This window comes from Lynx rufus, unplaced genomic scaffold (assembly GCF_022079265.1).
Source record: "Lynx rufus isolate CCGP_SWC_20201006 ecotype Redwood Valley unplaced genomic scaffold, mLynRuf1.p SCAF_3, whole genome shotgun sequence".
NCBI lineage: Eukaryota > Metazoa > Chordata > Mammalia > Carnivora > Felidae > Lynx > Lynx rufus.
Genome location: NW_025814845.1, coordinates 55880467 through 55903292, shown reverse-complemented (window position 1 = coordinate 55903292; position 22826 = coordinate 55880467). Strand labels below are relative to the sequence as shown.

The 22826-nt window shown below is 38.0% G+C and overlaps 1 protein-coding gene across 1 annotated transcript; it reads right to left on the bottom strand.

Annotated features, from left to right (window-relative positions):
* Positions 1-10907: 10907 nt before the first annotated feature.
* On the bottom strand, positions 10908-11300 carry LOC124520741 (ATP synthase subunit f, mitochondrial-like). The gene has a single exon (XM_047091801.1). The coding sequence runs from the start codon at positions 11290-11292 to the stop codon at positions 11026-11028; it is 267 nt and encodes an 88-aa protein (XP_046947757.1). The 5' UTR covers positions 11293-11300; the 3' UTR covers positions 10908-11025.
* Between the last annotated feature and the right edge of the window lie 11526 nt (positions 11301-22826).

Genomic DNA, 22826 nt, shown 5'->3' with positions numbered 1-22826 from the left:
AGCTTAGAACTTTCCTAATCTGGGGAAAGAAATAGGCATCCAATTCCAAGAGGCATAGAGAAATCCCTTTCATCAACAAAACCAGGTCAACACCATGACATATGATAGTGAAACTGGAAAAATACAAGGATAAAGAGAAAATTCTGAAAGCAGCTAGGGACAAATGGGCCTCAACCTACAAGGGTAGACACATAAGAGTAGTAGCAGACCTGTCCACTGAAATTTGGCAGGCCAGAAGGGAGTAGCAGGAAATATTCAATGTGCTGAATAGGAAAAATATGCGGCCAAGAATCCTTTATCCAGCAAGGCTATCATTCAGAATGGAAGGAGAGATAAAGGCTTTCCCAGACAGACAAAAACTGAAGGAGTTCGTGACCACTAAATCAGCCTTACCAGAGATCCTAAGGGGGACTCTGTGAGTGGAAAGCAGCAAAGACTACAAAGGACCAGTAACATCACCACAAAAATGAAACCTAAAGATAACACAATGGCACTAAATTCATACCTTTCAGTAACCACTCTGAATGTAAATGGACTAAATGCCTCAATCAAAAGATATAGGGTATCAGAATGGATAAAAAACAAGATCCGTCTATATGTTGCCTATAAGAGGCTCATTTTAGACAGGAGGACACCTGCAGATTCAAAGTGAGGGGATGGAGACCTATCAATCATGCTAATGGATGTAAAAAAAAAAAAAAGCCGGAGTAGCCATACTTATATCAGACAAATGAAATTTTAAAACAAAGACTATAATAAGAGATGAAGAAAGGCATTATGTCATCATTAAGGGTTCTATCCATCAAGAAGAGCTAGCAATTCTTAAATACAGAAAACAGAGTGAGGGTTGCTGGAGGGGAGTTGTGTGTGGGGAAGGGCTAAATAGTCAAGGGGCATTAAGGAGGACATTTGCTGGGATGAGCATTGGGTGTTATATGTAAGTGATGACGTATTTAGTGATCACTAAATTCTATTCCTGAAATCATTATTACACTATATGTTAACTAACTTGGATTTAAATTTTAAAAATAAATTAATTCATTAAAAGAAAGAAATAGTAAAAAATAGATTAAACAAATAGTCTAGGAAAAAAAGAGCCAGCAATTGTAAATATGTGTGCCCTCGACATGGATGGAAGCACCCAAATATATAAATCAATTAATGACAAACATAAGCCAACTTTTTGATAATACTGTAGTTGTAGTAGACTTTAATACTCTACTTACAGTAATTGACAGGTCATCTAGGCAGAAAATCATCAAGGAAACAACGGTTCTGAATGACACAGTGGATCAGATGGAATTAACAGATATATTCAGAATTTTGCATCCTAAAACATCAGAATACACATTATTCTTGAGTGCACATGGAACATTCTACAAAATAGATCACATACTGGGTCACAAAACAGCCCTCAACAAGTACAAAAATATTGAGATCATACCATGTGTATTTTCAGATCACAACACCATGAAACTTGAAATCCATCACAAGAAAAAATTTGGAAAGCCCCCAAATATGTGGAGGTTAAAGAACATTCTACTAAAGAGTGAACGGGTTAGCCAGAAAATTAAAGAAATTTAAAAATACATGGAAACAAATGAAATGACAGTCCTAATCCTTTGGGATGCAGCAAAGGCAGTCCTAATTGGAGAATACATTGCAATTCAGGCCTATTTCAAGAATCAAGAAAGGTCCCAACACATAGCCTAATCTTACATCTAAAGGAGCTAGAAAAGGAGCAGCAAATAAAGCCCAAAGCAATCAGAAGGGAAATAATAAGATTAGAGCAGAAATGAACAATACAGATCCAAAAAACCAGTAGAACAGATTAAAAGCTCATTTTTTATAAGAATAAACAAAATTGATAACCCCCTAGCCAGACTTCTCAAAAAGAAAAGAGAGAGGACCCAAACAGATAAAATCATGGGTGAAAGAGGAGAAATTACAACCAACACCACAGAAACAGAAACAACTATTAGAGAATACTATAAAAACTACTGGAACAATCTGGGAGAAATAGACAAATTCCTAGACACTCACATACTACCAAAACTCAAATGGGAAGAAATAGAAACTTGGAACAGACCATAACCAGTAAAGAAATTGAATCAGTTATCAAAAATCTCCCAACAAATAAGAATCCTGGGCCAGATCACTTCCCAGGGGAATTCTCTTAGGCATTTAAAGTAGTTAATACCTATTCTTCTCAAACTGTTCCAAAAAATAGAGACAGAAAGAAAGCTTCCAAACTAATTCCATGAAGCCAGAATTACTTGATTTTAAAACCAAACCAAGACCCCACTAAAAGGGAGAATTACAGGCCAATATCCCTGATGAAACTGGATGCAAAAATTCTCAACAAGATACTTAGCATATTGAATTCAATAGTACATTAAAAGAATTATTCAACATGATCAAGTGGGATTCATTCTTGGGTTGCATCCTGGTTCAATATTTGGAAATCAAACAACATGATACACCACAGTAATAGAAGAAAGGACAAGAACCATATGATTCTGTCAATAGATGAAAAAAACCCATTTGCCTAAATACAGCATCTTTCTTGATAAAAACCCTCAAGAAAGTCAGAATAGAAAGAACATACCTTAGCATCATAAAAGGAATACATGACAGGCCCACAGCTAATTTCATCCTCAGTGGGGAAGGGAAAAAGGGGAGCTTTCCCCCGAGATCAGGAACACAACAGGGATGTCCACCCTCACCACTGTTGTTCTGAACATAGTGTTAGAAGTCCTAGCCACAGCATTCAGACAACAAAATGAAATAAAAGGCATCCAAATTGGCAAAGAAGAAGTCAAACTTTCACTCTTCACAGAATACATGATACTCTACATGGAAAATCCGAAAGACTACAACCTGTAAAACACACAGGCGCACGTGTGCACACACACACACACACACACACATAAAATAGTAAAACTCTACCACAAATGTTACAAATATTAAGCTTAGTTTATGTTATTATTTTTTAAATTATAGAACTCTTTTACTCATGTAAAAATTTTTGCTTTATATCCGAGAAAGATTTTCCCTAATCAGAGATCAGATATTCACCCAATATTTTTCTCATTTTAAATATATTATTTTTTTTATTTTTTTATGCATTTATTTATTTTTGATAGAGAAAGAGTGAGCAGGGGAGGGGCAGAGAGAGAGAGGGAGACACAGAATCTGAAGCAGGTTCCAGGCTCTGAGCTGTCAGCACAGAGCCCGACGCGGGGCTTGAACTCAGAAACCGTGAGATCATGACCTGAGCCGAAGTCGGATGCTTAACTGACTGAGCCACCCAGGCGCCCCTTAAATATATTATTTTTTAAACAGTTAATCCATTCATCTATTTGGCATTTGGTACATGCTTTGACATTAGGATCTAAATTGATTCTCTTTTGGCCAATCAGCTAATGTATTTAGTTGCAGGAAATTCACTCTGAGTGTTTAAGCAGAAAAGGAATTTATTAACGGACATTGGACAAATCACAGAGTTACCAAGAGATTCAGAGAACCAGTGTGGAAGCTATGCAGATAGCATAGTCCAACATTACGCTTCATATCTGTTCTTTCTGAGTGCTAATTGCTACTCTGACTGAAACACCTGTTTCTTTGGTGTAACTGGTCCTCCATTCAAAATCTAGGGCAAGTATGTTTATTAGCTACTAGAGTCTGGGCATAGGTCATACCTTAGCTGGGGAAATTAGTAAACATCTACATTTTCACTCACAATAGCAGGAGGCAGTTTTTTCCTGTCTCCAAGTCTCATATGGTGGAAAGATGCAGGTGCTGAAAGTATATACAGTTGACTTTTGAACAACATGGGTTTAACTGTGTGGATCCACTTATACATGGATTTTTTTTCAATATAGAACAGTAATGTACATGTTATTTTCCTTATGTTTTTCTTAATATTTTCTTTTCTCTCGCTTTATTGTAAGAATATGGTATATAATACATGTAACAAAATATGTGTTAATCAACTGTTTATACTATTAGTAATGCTTCCAGTCAACAGTAGGCTATTAGTAGTTGAGTTTTAGGGGAGCCTGAAGTTACACATGGATTTTTGACTGCACATGGGTTGGCATCCCTAACCCCTGCATTGTTAAAGAGTCAACTGTAGTTTTCTTTCTTGAGACTAAAGACAACTACACCATGAAATACATTAACCATATTTACAATACACTTTTGTTTTTGTTTGTGGGGAATATTGGGTTGTAGGGAATGGGACCATGGGTATGAATATATACTACCCCTGGTGAAGAGTTCAAAATAGGATCTTTGTGTTATAACTGCTGGCTTTTAATTTTATATTTGTCATATACTAGCTGTGTGATCTTAACCAAATTAACATCTCTATTAGACTTAGTTCACCTGTTAACTGGAGATCTCAATATCCACTATGTTGTGATGATTATAACTGAAATGAGGGTGAAGTGCATCATAGCACAGTGCTTGGCACAGAATATGCACTTAATAAATGTTATCATTTATAAGTTACAATCATTATGGGTTCTGTTTCTTTCTGCTGCAGCTGGACTACTGTTTTTGCTCATCTACTTTGGCCTATTAAATATCAATGAGAGATGCAGTTCTTATTGTGAGAAGCTGGTGACAATTGCAATAGATATCAGATTCAAAAATCACTTCTCTCATAATGTTTTAAGGTCTCTGTAGCTTCTTCATACCACCATGGGGTCATACTTTGGGGGGTATAAGATACATAGGAATATAAGACGTATCTCAATTCTATATGACATTTTTAATTATGAAATGTTCAAATATACACAAAATTAGAAAAACTAGTTCATTGAATCACTCTCTAATTTTCACCCAGGTTTTAATAACTACCCAAATTTTGCTATATTTGTTTTATCTAAGTTAAATTAATATATGACATTTGAGGGGCGCCTGGGTGGCGCAGTCGGTTAAGCGTCCGACTTCAGCCAGGTCACGATCTCGCGGTCCCTGAGTTCGAGCCCCGCGTCAGGCTCTGGGCTGATGGCTCAGAGCCTGGAGCCTGTTTCCGATTCTGTGTCTCCCTCTCTCTCTGCCCCTCCCCCGTTCATGCTCTGTCTCTCTCTGTCCCAAAAATAAATAAACGTTGAAAAAAAAAATTAAAAAAAAAATATATGACATTTGATTGGAAGTTAGCTCTAGAAGTTTTCATAGATACATGTTTAACTTTTTGATAAGGATATTTCAGAAGTGGAACTGAAGGCTTCATGTTGCATCATGGCAGAAAGCATACATCTGAGCACTTTTATAATGCTCAGATTGATCATTGATTTCAAGTGGTGACAGTCTGATGCCTCCATTATAATTCTTATGAACACTTTTATCTAATTATTTAATTCACTGATGACTTTTTCCTGACTTAGGTATTACTTAAGAGGTACAAAATGGTGATTTTTCTAATTCTGTGTTTTCTTGCACGTTTAATAGTTGAAATTTCTTATCATTTACAGCTACTTGGCTACTCTAATATACAGAAAAGCCAGAAAAAAGACAAAATAACTGTTCTGCATTTTATTTAATAACTAACATTCAGATATTCAGAATAAGGAGTTGGTATCCTACTTGCTTTCAATGGTGTCCAGTAGGTTTTGTTTGTTGTCTGTTTATTGTTTTTTTTTTCTTTTTTCTTTTTTTGGTAGGATATAGAGAGGAATTTATTTGCAAGGCAAATAACAAATCACTCAATAAACTTTTATACTTTCTTTCCTGGTTTTTGTTTTGTTTTCCAATTATGTTTAGTCATATATATATATATATATATATATATATATATATATTTCATTCTTTTGGTGGCTGAGTAATATTCCATTGTGTATATATGCATATCTTCTTTATCCATTCATCAATCGATGAATATTTGGGCTTTCTCCATAGTTTGGCTATTGTTGATAATGCTGCAAACATCAGGATGCATGCACCCCCTTTGAATCTGTATTTTTTTTATCCCTTGGGTAAATACCTAGTATTGCAATTGCTGAATCATAGGGTAGTTCTATTCTTTAGCTTTTTGAGGAGCCGCCATGTTGTTTTCCACAGTGGCTTCCTCGGTTTGCATTCCCACCAACAGGGCAAGAGGGTTTTCCTCTCTCCACATCCTCACCAACACCTGTTGTTTCTTGTGTTGTTAATTTTAACTCTTCTGGCAGGTGTGAGGTGATATCTCATCACGGTTTTGATTTGCATTTCTTTGATGATTAGTGATATTGCATACATTTTTATATACCTGTTGGTCATTTATATGTTTGCTTTGGAAAAATATCTATTCAGATCCTCTGTGTATTTTTAAATTGGATTGTTTGTTTCTTTGCTGTTGAGTTGTATGAGTTTTTTTAAGAATACATTTGGATATTAACCCCTTATCAGATATATGATTTGCAAGTTTTCTCACATTATATAAGTTGCCTTTTCATTTTGTTGATTGTGTCCTTTGCTGTGCAGAAGCTTTTTAGTTTGTTGTACTCCCACTTCGTTTTTGCTTTTATTGCCTTTCCTTTTGGTATTAAATCCAAAAAAAATCATCATCAAGATCAATGTTGAGGAGGTCACTGCCTATGTTTTTTTCTAGGTAGTAGTTTTATGGTTTTAGGACTTTTTATATTTACATCTTTAATCCATTTTGAGTTAATTTTTGTGTATGGTGTAAGAAAGTGGTGCAGTTTTACTCTTTGCATGTGGCTGTGCAGTTTTACCAACTCTACTGAAATGAAGAAGAGACTGTCCTTTCCCCATTGTCTATTTGTGGCTCCTTTGTCATAAATTAGTTGACCATATGGGTGTATTTCTGGTCTCTTCTATCTTATTCTGTTAACCTATGAATCTGTTTTTATGCCAATACCATACTGTTTTGATTACTATAGCTTTGTAATATAGTTTGAAATTAGGAAGTGTGATGCCTCTAGCTTTGTTCTTCTTTCTCAAGATTACTTAGCTATTCAGATCTTTTGTGATTCTGTACAAATTGTAGGATTGCTTGTTCTTTTTTAAATTATTTTTGGGGGGAGAAGGAGTGGATTTCTCTCTTTCTTATTAGTTTGTATATAGTTCATGGATTTTCGCCAATAGCCTTCAAAGTTTTTGCGATGCTCAGATTGTTCCAGTTGGTTAATGGGAGCCGCTCCATATTGGCTCCTGGGTTCTTTGGATATGGCCTGTTGGAAATGAATTACATTGCACATGGTACAGTATGCCAGAATCCAGTAGTAAGTCATAAATTCTGAGTGTGCAGTAATTTTAGATAAATTGTACAAAAATACAGAATCACAGAGTTCAAAAGAAATGTATTTGTAGTGACACATAACAGCCAATAAAATAGAAAGGATTTACTGATAAATTGAGTCCGATGAATGGACACATAGTACACATCCTAGCACTTTATCTCAATGAATTTGGTGACTAAAAAGCAATCCACAAGATACAATAAACGTTTAAAAGTCTATATAGATTATGCAGGCAATGAAATATCTCAGTAAACTTTGATGCACATTAAAGAGCAAAATGAAGTACATTTGCACGAATTCTTATACAATTAGCAAAAGTATGTGAAAACAAATTATTTTTTGAAATAACTGGTACAAAATATAAAGCAAAAAATAATTTTGAATGAATTCCAGTGCCATTGTCTTCCATACACTTAACACAAATATTCTAATATATATCAGAATATTTTGTGGAGTACCTGGGTAGCTCAGTCTGTTAAGCAACTGATTCTTGCTACCCAATCAGGTTGTGATCTCACAGTTGTGACACAAAGCCCTGTGTGGGCCTCCACGCTGAGTGTGGAACCTGCTTGGGCTTCTCTCTTTCTCTCTCTCTCTCTCTGCCCCTCTCCTGCTTGCTCTGTCTCTCAAAATAAATAAATAAATATTAAAAAAAGAGAATGTTTCATTCGATATTCATATGCAGCCAAAAGAGGAAAAATGTAAGAATTCTAATGGAAATTTGTGTTCAATGAAGATAATACTATGTAACAAAAACGGAAACACAGGATTTTAATTATACTCAAAACCTAGAATACAATAATCTTCAAAACCATATATAGTTTCAATCACAAACTTGATAATCCAGCATCTCTGTAGAAATTCTCTCATCACTATCAGCAAACTACTGTTTTGTGAGAACTGTCACTGTGTCTGTTTGAAAAATCTATACCAAAGGGCGCCTGGGTGGCTCAGTCAGTTGAGAGTCCGACTTCAGCTCAGGTCATGATCTCATGATTTCTGAGTTCAAGCCCCACATCGGGCTCTGTGTTGACAGCACAGAGCCTGGAGCCTGCTTCCGATTCTGAGTCTCCCTCGCTGTCTGCCCCTACCCCAATTGCACTCTATCTCTTCCTCTCTCTCTTAAATATAAATAAACATTAAAAAAAATTAGAAATATCTATATCAATTAACTTGAACCTAATTTTATAGTAATATCTCATTACTTTGGAGAGCTGGATTATAGGGATAATAAATAATAAACCTAAATATAGGGGAATAAACCCAAATCTAGTTCTGATGAGTTGTTTGGTTTATGGCTTGCTATTTTTTGTGAAAACAGCAATACAAACTTATAGTAAAGAATGTGAATTTCTTTCTTTGCTGTGATGTTTCTCATTGCTCTCTTCCCCTTTTAGAGGTAACATGATCACTACTGTGACTTTGGACTTAGTGGGTAGGTAGTCTTTGATGTCCATCTCAGACCTATCAGCTATGTATGTCCTTTTAACCACAATATAAGCTTTTCACAGGCAGGCAAATTTGAAGTTTTTGTAGTTGTTGAAAATACTGTCTGTATGCTAGAAGACAGAATTGTTTTCTTCAGAGTGTCTAGATGTAGATGTTGTCAGGGGTAGTCATATATTCCCTAGTGTCATACAAATTAGCCCTGTAACGTAGTGAGTTAAAAAGTCAGTGTTCCTCAAAACAGTATACAAAACACTCTCTTTAAACTTATAAGAAGATTTAAAAAATATTATTATACGATCAGGTCACAGATCAGACCTTTAGCTTTAAACAATTTCTGATACTTCAGTGAAGTCCTTCCCATTTGGTTTAAGATGGTATGTTAGTAAGGGTTCTTCAGAGAGACAGAACCAATAGGATACAGGTACAAAGAGATTTATTATGGAGAATCGGCTCACAGGATTATGGAGGCTATGAAGTCCCATGATCTGTCATATGCCAGCTGGAACCCCAGGAAACTGGCAGTGTAGTTCTAGTCTGGGTCTGAAGGTTTAAGACCCAGAAGTGCTATAGGTGTAAGTTTCAGTGAGGGTAGGAGAAGATGGACATCCCAGCTCAGTCAGACTAAGACACCAAATTCTCCTTTCCTTGTCTTTCTTGTTTTATTCAGGCCCTCAGTTGATTGTGTGATTCCCCACCAATCCTGGAGATGGCAATCTGCATTACTCAGTCTACCATTTCAAATGCTGATCTCATTTAGAAACACCCTCATAGACATACCCCAAAATATGTTTAACCAAATATTTGGGTACTCTGTGACCCAGCCAGTTTGACATATAAAATTAATCACCACAACTAGTTTGATTAAGGTAATGATAGTAAGATGTATATGTACTCCCTCTGTAATTTTTTATGTCTAGACCATCCTGAGGATTTTTAAGCTCTGGGATATTTGCTAACAAATCCTGAAACTGGAACACGACCTACATGCTCAGGACTTACTCATTCTCTGTGTTATCTCTGCAAACATGGTATTCTAGGGAAATCCAGTGACTCATCAACTTCGATGCAAATGGATTGTTCTCAAATTTCCACTCTATAAAGTGGGAGTAATTTGTGTGAATATACGTTCTTATACATTCTTTTTTTTAATGTTTATTTTTTTTATTTTGAGAGAGAGAGTGCCCAAGTGGAGGGACAGAGAGAGGGAGAGAGAGAGAATCTCAAACAGGCTTGATGGTCAGTGCAGAGCCCGATGTGGGGCTCGATCTCAAGACTGCAAGATCATGTCCTGAGCAGATACAAAGAGTCAGTGCTTACCTGACTGAGCCACCCAGGAGTCCCATTTGCATTCTTTTGGAAATGAAAGGATATCATGCAAAAATTGATGACTTCTGAGTAGAAAAACTTGCAAACAAATTTGAATTGTGTAAATAAAACCAAAAGTGAATTTTCATTCTGAGTAGTACATTCCCAAAATAAAGTTGACATTGTTTGCTGTAGCGTAGTGGACTTTGACATAGCAACCTTTGCCTTGAATTGATGGTGAATATTAGTGTTTTTTTTATAAGTGAAAATTTCTCAAAGTCCTGACTCATAGATGTATATAAAAGCAAAGAGAATTAAAGCTCCTAAACTTTGCTTTACTTGGTTAGAGTAAGCTGCTGTTGGAACATAAGAATAAGGCAGCTCAGGTTGAATTTGGTCACTTCATTTACTTAGTTCTCAAGGCAATGGTGTTGTCTTTGATAACATTTGCACTGCTAATGCCCTGTCAGCAAGCAATGAATTACTGATAAGGGATTACCATATCAGTATTAAAGTCCAAGAAACTGAAGAAATCCTCAGAGAAGTTCTTGGGGTGGGGGTGGGGGGGTTCCAACTCTGCCTGCTGAGAACTTGGCAATGATTTGTCAGTCTCAGCTTCATCCTGTGAAGCACTTTCTTTGGCATCTTGGTCAAAAATTACTCATGATTTTTCAGCAAGCATGGCCCTGGGTGAGAAGATTTACCTCAGGCACATGGCCAAAATACTTGCCAAGGAAGCCAGGCAATGAATGAGTATCTGTCTTTCAAATTGTTCTGAGTGGGGTTTTATTTTTCTCTTTTACACTGGACTTTAATCTTGTCCATTGACTTGTCCCCTGGAATGCCAATGAATGTACACTTAAAAAAAATATATAATCTTATTCTACTTTTTGACAACATTTCTTTTTTTTTTTTTTGAGTATCAGTCATCTTTTATTGGACATTAATTCTGAATTAGGCTATGAAAGGATTCAAAGGTCATGGTCAGGAATGCCAAATGTGCCTCCACACTGGGCCCTCATCAGTGGTACTTGCGTAGCCGCTCATGTTTGAGTTCCTTGTAACACCGACAATAGTTGAAAAGCACATAAGCTGCCAGTACCATAGAAATCCCAGCAACGTTCCCTTTCTTCACATTGACATACTTGTTGTAATATGGGTAGTAACCTCTTTGAAATGCGCCAGCAATGCCTCTAGGGGTAAAATCTCGCATCAGTATCCAGCCTGGCAGCTCTCCTAGCTTCACATCCACGAGCTTCTTCTCTTTCACTGGTATGGGCAACGCCATCTTGGAGTCCTGGGTGTCCCTTGACCAAATTTCTTAAAAAAGTCATGCTTCAGGGATCTGGCTCTAATGAAGTTGACAGCTTTTACAGTGGCAGAAAAGACCTCTTTCAATGTTATTGGCCAAGTCTGTGATACCAGAGCAAGCTAATCTGTATAGCAATGCATTCCAGTGTCATGGATTGCTCTTCTCTTTACCAAACATCAAAACTAGATACATTTCCAAGCATCACAGGTGCTCCATTTTGCACAAAATTCCCGAATTTTCTTTCAGTTTAAGTGTTCCTTGGCAAAAAAAAAAAATTATGTTGTCAAAAATTATGTTGACAGTCCTTGGAGTTTCTAAAAGGGGCCCTCAAAATAAGAATTCTTACAGGAGTTCTTTTGTCCTTACAGAGGTAAAGTAGTTTTATCTGGTTGAGTGATGAAAGAAAAAGGTTTTTCCATCATGATTTGACTCAAAACATTAGAAGAAATGTCAGTGATTTCGTATTAGATAATAGGACTTTACAGCAACACACTTTTGATTTTAATTTTTTGGTCCACAAATCAACTCAACAATGTGTGTGTGTGTGTGTGTGTGAGATCAGTAGCCTTGTAGGTTGCTTCAAGACAAGCTTTGGTGTTGGGACAAATTGATATTTCAGTAAAACACTATTCTTTTCAAATTGAACCTTCTTTTCATGGCAAAAGTTTATTCTGTCCTATGTACTTTCAGGATAGAGGTCATGGAGAATCACTTGCATTTCTCTGGCTAAGAACCAGTACAACCCCCAAATGTAGGTAGCTCAGCAATATACATTCCTTATTCACCTTAACAGGTCTGCAGGTCAGCTTGAGGCAGCTCTTTTGCAAACTTCAGGGTGAGTTTGGCTTTGCTCCACCTGTTGCTCATTCTGGGACCAGCAGCTTCCCAGGGCCTGATCTTTTTATGGCAGATGTCAGGGGCACTAGAGGCCAAGACAAACCACGAATGCCCTTTAAAGCCCCTGCTTGAGGCATGCTAACACTCCATGACTTCACCTCTTAACATTTTTCCCCTCCTCTTCATTGTCTTACTTATTTTAATTAATGTGGCTATATATTAAGTTTTATCAAGTAATGTGATTTGTCACACTTTATTCATTTTCAAACTGTTTGGGCTATTCTAGTTCCTTTACCTTTATATATATATGTACCTTTATATATGTATATATATAATGTGATCACACAATAAGGCCTGTATAGTTTTTACTCTTTGAATTTTGTCAGTAATTTTTCTGACCAAGTACGTAATAGTTATGTATGTTCTCTGGATGTTTGCAAAGGAGGTATAATTCTGTTTCTAGGATATATATTTGAATCTGATCATTTTGAATTTGACATTATCACTTATATTGTTAAACTTCCTTGTGACCTTAAATATGGTCTTATCTTGTTAATATAATCCATAAAGGAGAGTGATAGGTTCAAATATCTGATTAAAATTCATTTCTTTTTATTTATCAATTTTATTTTGTAATCTAATGTCTTGCTTTCTGCATGGCTTCTTTTTCACCTGATAATAATACATATATTTCAACCAGTAAGTATCATTTGGTTTGTGCCTATTTCTTATAAACACATGTATTTGTATCTTATTCTTACTTTTCTCTCAAAGCCTATGCCACTTACCTAGGAGTTGAAGCTCTTTGTTATTATATTTATATTTATTATCAAAATTTACAGCTTAAAGTTTTTTCTCTTTGTACTTGATATGTTTTCTCTTCTATATTGCCATTGATTGCCAACTTTCCATCTTTTTATGTAGATATAAGAGTTTGCTTCTTTATTTTTGAGTGATATGGAAGATGTCTACTCATAGTTGTGTCTATGGTTATCATGAAGTTTCCAAAAATATAATTAAGCTTCCATTTTTCTAAAAATAAAATAAACATCCCTATAGGACAGGATATTTATTCACCCCATGCACCTCTCTTTCAACTTTCTTTTTCTCTCTGTTTTCTGGTCATTAAGATAATCAGTAAATATAAATCTAGATTATTGTTAGTAATCTAATATTTTATTTGATGCATATTATCTTTAAAAGTATATTATTTCACATTTTCATTCATTATGTAACTATTTTAACTATAATAACACAACTATTTTATTTTATTTTTTTTTTTTAATTTTTTTCAACGTTTATTTATTTTTTTGGGACAGAGAGAGACAGAGCATGAACGGGGGAGGGGCAGAGAGAGAGGGAGACACAGAATCGGAAACAGGCTCCAGGCTCTGAGCCATCAGCCCAGAGCCTGACGCGGGGCTCGAACTCCCGGACCGCGAGATCGTGACCTGGCTGAAGTCGGACGCTTAACCGACTGCGCCACCCAGGCGCCCCTAACACAACTATTTTAAACTAACTTTATGACTAAGACTTTATTGTTCACAACTAGCTCCTTGGAACCTGAATTCACTATTTTTGAGTTTTCATTTAATTCATCCCTTGATTGGCTGAAAGGACATTTTTGAGTAATTTATTTAAGAATGGTACATATCCAGTCCATTTATGAAAGTAAAAGGAGTTTTTCTCTATTGGCTTCACATGATTGATTTCTTACCGGAATATATCTTTTTGGCAGGTCTGCAAATGCAACTTGGTTGACTTCTGAAATGTTGTTTAGGAGACATAGTGTTACCTAGTCTAGAGTGAGATTAATTTTGTTGTCTTTTCCATCTGGCTGTCTGGGGAATGTGTGTGTGTATGAGAGACAGAGGAGGGGGAGGGTAGAGAGAGAGAGAACAGTGAGGGGTGAGGTGGGGGGTGGGAGAGAAATAGGGAGAGAGAGGGAGGGAGAGAGAGAGATTTATCCTTGTAAATTTTTATATAAACGATTTTGTTAGAATTTATCTAGGGATAGGTCACTTTTTATCATCAGTTTTGTCTGATAAAGGGAGAGCATTCCTAATCTGGCCTCTTCTTAGAAAAGTTGTTTTGTTTTTTATAAACCTATAATGACTTTAATTATTCTATTTCATTAATTTCTGGGGCCTTCCTTAGGACTCAGTAGTACCTCACAGGTGGGGTCTTTGCTCTCCTTTTCCCTTTTCTCTCATCTTCTCTCTCAGATAATTTTTTCTCTTTACCTTTGTCTTCTCTGTCCTGGAAGAACTTTATTAGCTATACATTGACAGTAGCTTTGACTTTTGCCATATATAATTTCCTGTCAGTTTGTGTCATGAAGATTTTAATTCTCAAGTGTACTCTTATCTCCTTGTGGAATTTATGTCTCCCATCTTCTTTTTCATGTCTGTTTCTATCTTTGCATCTGAACCAATGGTGTCTTCTTCTCATCTTGATTTTTCCATATAAGAAATTTCTACTTCGGGGGAGGCATGCTTTCCTTTTCCTTGGTTAAATATGAAGCAGTTAGTTTCTCAAAACTAATTTCTGGGTTTTATAACAAATCATTTTCAAAAGTAGTCTTTTTTACTCTGAACCTTCTTACCTGACTTTCAACCCATGGCAGATTGTTCTGTACACTCACTCAATTGCCCATGAATGAGGAAAGGTTTACACAGACTCAGTGTTTGTTAACACAGTTTGTAGCTATTTCAAATGGCCCACTGTCTGAATAATGGGTATAGATTCCATGCCGTTTTCCCCCCATCAAAGAGTCCGCCTTTGCAGATCTTCAGGACTGAGATATATAACCTCTCTAATTCCCACTGTACAGTTCTCTGAATCTGTGAGTGGATGGAATATGTTAAATACCTCAGTCTGCAGCATGCATTGCCATAAGTCCTCTTCTAATCTATTCCCCAGGCCACTTTGTGTTCCATGTGGGGATTACAAATTAGCAGAATGGTATCACCCATCATATTCCTCCACTTCTGGTCAATGATGTCAGGAATGCAGTTTCTGAATGTATATAAAAAGAGAGACTCTGAAAGCACATGGAAAAGAAAAGGAATATGTCACTGAATGCCCCACTAGTGTAGTTTTCTACAGTAAGGTAATGGCTCTTCATTTTTCTGTTTGGAACAGACCCAGCATTGAGCGTTGTGATTAGATGGTGGAAGGAGGGCGATGGTGGGGTTTACGGGAGAGATGTGAGCTTGTTAAAGCTTCCTTCAACCCAATTTTAGGATAGCTAGTCTCTACATTTTCAGTCTGTGAAGCATGCATAAGCCATTTATTGTGTTTCTCAACCTTGATACACCAGCCTTGTAGTTAGAAATTTATCCCAGCTTCTGGGTTAGTGTCTCTTTCCTTACACTTCACTGGGGCAGTGAATATTTTTTTACTATATGGTTTTAGGTATTTTACTGGACATTTGAATAGGGGCTATTAGTGAAATGCCATTATTATTCAGGTGTCTTCAAAAGTTTAAAACATTTTCACTATTGCTAGTTCTATAAAGTTCATTTATTTATTTTGAGAGAGAGAGAGAGCATGCTTGCGCACAAGCTGGGGAGGGGCAGAGAGACAGGGAGAGAGAGAATCCTAAGCAGGCTTTTCACCCAAGGCAGAACTCCAACACAGAGCTCAATCTCACGATCTCATGACTGAGCTGAAATTGAGAGTTGGACGCTTAATTGACTGAGCCACCCAAGTGCCCCTCTATTTCTGACCTGAATTTTTTTCCTGAAAGAAACCTCTAGGTTTAGTTCATCTGAATGGCATAGATTTATATAATTTTCTTCTAAAAAAATGCCACCCTTGACTTATAGTGTAATTGAATTTAAATCTACGAGCCCTGGGCTTACAAAAAAAAAAACCTTCCATATCCATCCAACAGTTAATTGTTCCTTGCCCTTTCTCAAGGGCCATGGGACTGACTCCAAAATGTTTTTGTTTTTTTTTTTTCCCAAATTTGACCTTAGAGTTAGTTAGCTCCTGTCAGATGCTTGGCACTAGCTACTTCAATGATGCCTGACATCCCTGCATTTTCTTGCTCATTACCTAAAATGTAATCTCCTCTGTTAGCTCTTTTCTTCTCTTTGTTCCTCTTCATATTAGTTTATGCTTTTTCTTCCCAAGTGGCTATTCTCCTAATTCCCCACACAATTGTACATTCTGGAAGCACTATTTCTTAATAGCAAATTCTCATCTATATGCAACCTCTTCTCTGAGTGCTAGAAAGAGGAAAGTTCTTTTATTTTCTTGCTTTAATTCTTTAATAATCAAATGGTTGTTTCAAACACATATCTTATACATACACACAAGCTTCATGTTAGTCATTTAGGAACTTATGGGATGGTTCATCCACTCTAATTATTTCTGTAATGAGTGAGCTTTTATAATCAGATAAATTGACCTGTTTCTCAGATAAAGAGATATTAAAAGGATACTCAGGCCATATGATTCTTTCATACACTTCTGATTTAAATGCTACATTCTTATCTACTTTAGTCCCTTCTTATGGCACTGGTTAGTGTGCAGTGTAGCCTTGGGAACAGTATTAACTTTCTCTAGTATCTTAAGTATTGCTAAAGGCCCAAGTCCACCATTATTTATTTATGTGTTAGTTAGCAGTTATAAGGACACTGGCTTGGACTGACCAATAAAAGTGGTCAGAGACCAGTTCTATACATTACACTCCCCCTCCACCCCCCAGAACACACACCATGATTATACTTGAGAACTTATTCTCCTTATGTCATCTTACTTAAGTGCATCTGTGTGATATTGTGATTTATAAGAAATATATACTTGGTCTTTGTCCTCATTTCTGGCAGAGCTTCTAAAACCCTTGGAATTCCCTAAGTGTTGAGAGCAATAAAGGTATCTTTTATTATGTTAATGAGGTGACTTTTAGAAAGCACCTAGGGCTGGGGGCTGGTGGTCAGAGGAGCCAACCACATGATTAGAAGGTTGCAACTTTCAGTCCCACCTTCAACATCTGTGGAGGGGAAAGGGGCTAGAGGCTGAATCCATTGCCAGTGACTGATGATTCAATCAACCATGCCTACATAATAAAGCCTCCATAAAAACTCAAAAGGACAGGTTTCAGACAGCTTCCGGGTTGGTGAACACATGGAGGTGTTGGGAGAGTGGCACTCAGGCAGGGAAGTTCTGTGCCACTCCCCAAACTTTGTCCTACATTCTTCTTCAATCTAGCTGTCCCTGAGTTGTATCCTTTTATAATTAGCTGGTGATCTGATTGTTATGCCCAGAATTTGTGATCCCCAAAGACCGCCAGGGAGCCGAGTCCGATGTAAAAGCAAAAGAGCCTTTATTCGAGCTAGCTCGAGCTCAATCCCCTACCTGCACCGATGCAGCGGTGAGATGCTGGGGAGAGAGAGTGAGTTTCAAAAGGACAAAGGTTTTATTGGGGCCTAGGGGCAGTTGGTGAGGTAATGGCTGTGGCCTCAGCCGATTGGCTGGGGAAGGGTCCAAGTCCTGTTAGGCAGTTGAGCGGGAGGTTATTCAAGGGGAGGAGGGGTGGTCAAGGTGAAGGACACAGAACAAGATGGAGTTGGCCAGCGTAGGCCTGCCCTTTCACTGATAAGTAAAATGTTTCTCTGAATTCTGTGAACCACTCTAGTGGTTAATTAATTAAACCTTAGGAAGGGGTGTAATGCCCCTGATTTCAAATCCGAGAGACCACCAAGGAGCTGATACCGATGCAAACGCACGAGGGTTTATTTGCAAGCTTGAGCTTGGGCCCAAGTATACCCGACACAGTGGAGCAGGGACTTGGGCCCCTAGGTTAAGAGGCGTAGCAGTTTTATAGGGGCCAGTGGCCAATGAGATTGTAACACACACAGAAAGTTGCATAGTCATGTCAGTCCACACGCAGGTGGCCAATTGAATTACAATTTACCCTATAGTAACTGTTTGAACTAGCCTATCACTCTGGTCAGAATTGGCGTGCAAGTTTGGTGGGCAAAAGGCGGGGTTTACATTCTTTGGTGGTTAGGGGTTCCGCATTCCTATATGAGCCAATTTCCAGTAAGGGTGTGCTCAGCAGCTTGACTAGGGTGGGGGAGTGTCTTAAGCAATAAGTAGGTCATGTGGGGGTTACACATGAGATGGTGGGTGTAGCACAAAATGTAGCACAAGTCTTGCTCTGCTTGTCCAGGGGTAGGGGATTTTTGTTAAATTCCTTGGGTCCCACGGGGGGTCCTGGGAATCTCTGATTTATATAGCCAGTTGTTCAGAAGTACAGATAACATGGCACAAAAACAGACACATAGACCAATGGAATAGAATAGAAACCCCAGAATTAGACCCACAAAAGTATGGCCACTAATCTTTGACAAAGAAGGAAAGAATATCCAATGGAAAAAAACAGTCTCTTTAACAAATTGTGCTGGGAGAACTGGACAGCAACATGCAGAAGGATGAAACTAGACGACTTTCTTGCACCATTCACAAAAATAAACTCATAATGGATAAAGGACCTGAATGTGAGACAGGAAACCATCAAAACCCTAGAGGAGAAAGCAGGAAAAAACCTCTCTGACATCAGCCGCAGCAATTTCTTACTTGACACATCCCCAAAGGCAAGGGAATTAAAAGCAAAAATGAACTATTGGGACCTCATAAAGATAAAAAGCTTCTGCACCGCAAAGGAAACAATCAATAAAACTAAAAGGCAACCAACGGAATGGGAAAAGATATTTGCAAATGACATATCGGACAAAGGGCTAGTATCTAAAATCTGTAAAGAGCTCACCAAACTCCACACCCGAAAAACAAATAATCCAGTGAAGAAATGGGCAGAAAACATGAATAGACACTTCTCTAAAGAAGACATCCAGATGGCCAACAGGCACATGAAAAGATGCTCAACGTCGCTCCTCATCAGGGAAATACAAATCAAAACCACACTGAGATACCACCTCACACCAGTCAGAGTGGCTAAAATGAACAAATCAGGAGACTATAGATGCTGGCGAGGATGTGGAGAAATGGGAACCATCTTGCACTGTTGGTGGGAAGGCAAACTGGTGCAGCTGCTCTGGAAAACAGTGCAGAGGTTCCTCAAAATATTAAAAATAGATCTACGCTATGACCCAGCAATAGCACTGCTAGGAATTTACCCAAGGGATACAGGAGTGCTGATGCATAGGGGCACTTGTACCCCAATGTTTATAGCAGCACTCTCAACAATAGCCAAATTATGGAAAGAGCCTAAATGTCCATCAACTGATGAATGGATAAAGAAGTTGTGGTTTATATACACAATGGAATACTACATGGCAATGAGAAAGAATGAAATATGGCTCTTTGTAGTAACGTGGATGGAACTGGAGAGTGTTATGCTAAGTGAAGTAAGTTATACAGAGAAAGACAGATACCATATGTTTTCACTCTTATGTGGATTCTGAGAAACTTAACAGAAGACCATGGGGGAGGGGAAGGAAAAAACAAAAAAGAAGATAGAGAGGGAGGGAGCCAAAACATAAGAGACTCTTAAAAACTGAGAACAAACTGAGGGTTGATAGGGGATGGGAGGGAGAGGAAGGCGGGTGATGGGAATTGAGGAGGGCACCTTTTGGGATGAGCACTGGGTGTTGTATGGAAACCAATTTGCCAATAAATTTCATATTAAAAAAAAAAAAGTACAGGTAACAACCGGGATGTGTGACTGGCATCTGAAGTCCAAGGAAAGAGGTCTTTGGAACCTCCAATCTATAGCTTGTCAGTCAGAAGTATAAGTTGTAACCTAGGCTTGTGTTTGGCATCTAAAGGGTGGGGAAATAGTCATGTAGGACTGAGTTCTTCGCTTGTGGGTTCCGATGCTATTTCCATGTAGATAGTGGCAGAACTGAATAAAATTGGATACCCAGCTGGTGTGGGAGCATTACTTGCTTGGTGGTATGGTGGGGAAACTCCACTCCCATACATTAGAATTGGAGACTATAACCCTTTAAATCTGCCTTTGTATTCCTCTCTTGGCTGAAATCCAGTGGCTGAATGCTTGTTAGCTGACAACTTTAGTAAGGACCAACTTTTGTTTCACTCCCTACACCTCTGCTTGGACATTTATTGTCCCAACTGAAATGGAAATCTCTGTTAACTTGATGGTTAATCATCCCCTCCTTATGACTGACTCTCCTGGTTTCCATGGCACGATACTCTCGTGGTACACTACTCAACAGTAGAGCTCTTTTTTTCCACGCATGTCTCCTTTCTTAAACATTGGTGGTTGTTGGGGTTTGGGGGGGGTGGTGGTGATAATCATGTCTCTTTTCCAATGTGGCTTCTGAACCACTGGAGAGGTAGATACAGGACACAGATGGAGATCAACATACCAGTTTTATTTGGATAAGGCTGAATTGGCAAATACAGCCAGAAACCACAGTTGCATGACTCAGTCTTTTGACAGAATTGGATCGACCTTTTCACCCAGTTCTAGGCAGTGAAGCAGGAAACCCTCAGGCTTCCCCTTGCAAGGCAAAGCCTGCCTCTGCATCTTCTGACAGGAGAAGTAAGAATATGTACCCACATTATACACCAACTAGTCTGAAGGTGATGGAAGATAGGACCTTGGGACCTTGGGCCACACTTGTGCAAATTTTTTTCTTAATCGGAGAAATAGCTATTCCTTCCTTGAAGACCTTTCTGAAAGTATGTGAGAAATATATTTTTACTTTGTAGGCTGTGTAGCCTGATATGCAGATATCCTCCAAATATCTGATTAATTAATATCTCCTTATTCCACAAATAAATACATAATGATTTCTTCATACACTCATAATGATGGTGACTACCCCAACCCTAACACCTCATGTTTACGTCTAAGCCTTGATGATTGTTCCTTTAGATCTTTCATATTTATGTAGTTCTCATTCTAGATTTTACTCACATGGCATAAGCCTTTTAGCAAAGATGATGTTTACAAAGACTCATTCTATAAAAATGATTTTTAGGGGCGCCTGGGTGGCGCAGTCGGTTAAGCGTCCGACTTCAGCCAGGTCACGATCTCGCGGTCCGTGAGTTCGAGCCCCGCGTCAGGCTCTGGGCTGATGGCTCGGAGCCTGGAGCCTGTTTCCGATTCTGTGTCTCCCTCTCTCTCTGCCCCTCCCCCGTTCATGCTCTGTCTCTCTCTGTCCCAAAAATAAATAAACGTTGAAAAAAAAAATTAAAAAAAAAAAATGATTTTTAGGCTTAGAAAAAGAGCCATGAGACTATTTCTTAAACTTAGGGAGCATGCATTCTCTAAAGTTGCACATATACTTTGAGGTGTAATAATGAGGATGTTTTCTTGTGAAATTATGCCATACTTTCCTAGGGATCCATGTGCTAGGGTTTCTGTCTCTCTCTCTCTCTTTTTTTTTCTTTTGTTTTAGAAAGAGAGTGCCAGTGGGGAAGAGAGGCAAAGGGAGAGAGAGAGAGGGAGGGAGGGAGGGAGAGAGAGAATCCAAAGTAGGCTCCATGCTCAGCCTAGAGCCTGATGCAGGGCTGTATCCCAATAACCTGGGATCCTGATGTGAGCCATAATCAAGAGTGCGTCACTCAACAAACTGAGCCACCCAGGCGCCCCTGTGCTAGGGTTTCTAATGGCAATAGAATCTCATCAGGCCCCAGAATATTGGCACTGATGGGACCTTGTATTTTACATGAATCTGAGACTTAGTTTGGGAAGAATATTCTGAAATCTGGAAAGATTTATGTTTCTGAGTAAAAAGTCTGATAAAACTAGGATATTTTTTAGTATTCCCAAATGAGTGTCAACTGAGTTGAGGAAAGGGTTCTGAATGACCTTTTTCTTCAAGACTGAGAAACTGAATTAAGTTTTGACCTTTTTGTTTATAAGGCTTCTTTTTTTTCTTTTTTTAGACTCCAAACCAGAGTACATCCATGCATGTGTAGGACTTGAGCTATTTCCTCCATGTTGGAAATGCCCTTCTCAGTGTGAGATCCTTTTCTTGACATGCAGCAAGATAGAGACCTACTTTGCACTGGGCAAAAATCAAGAGGCAATGAGCACTTTATGGCAGCTCAGGCCTGGAAGGCAGGAAATTACTGAGTGGCTGAATCAACATTAAATGAACTTCACTTATGTGCAGAGAGTGCTTCAAACCCTGTGGGGAATACAGAATACTCTATTCACATTGTCTTCTTGTCATATGCCTGTTTTCTGATTGAAAATTTATATAAGAGGAGAAATTCTTATAAGTCACTGTATTTGTTAGTCTGTCCAGTAATATTTTCAGATGTGGGTTAATGTACTAATTCCTGGAAAAGATGTGTCATCTACCCAATCTGCAACACACACTCCATTTCTTGTAGTATTCAGGATTTCCTGTTCTAGATTCATAGATGCTTTCTGGATGAGCCATAAGAACAGATAACCCACTTAGTGTCTCTTTTACTCTCTTAGTTGGAAAAATATCTACAATCATTAGGACTAAATTTGACTTTCCAGTGCCTGACCAAAAGTCAAAGTCTGTCTTTCACTCAATTGCTGGATGCCACACTCGTTGTACAATACCTCTTTCCCGTTCTTTTCCCAGGAAATCCATTAGATGTATATGCTGAACAATTTACTTATTTCTTCCTTCCTTCATTCAATAGTATTTACTGAGTATCTTTGTGCATGAGCACTAGAGTTAGTAAGA

Coding starts and splice junctions, on each gene's coding strand:
- LOC124520741 (XM_047091801.1), bottom strand. CDS start 11,292: ATGGCGTTGCCCATACCAGTGAAAGAGAAGAAGCTCGTGGATGTGAAG.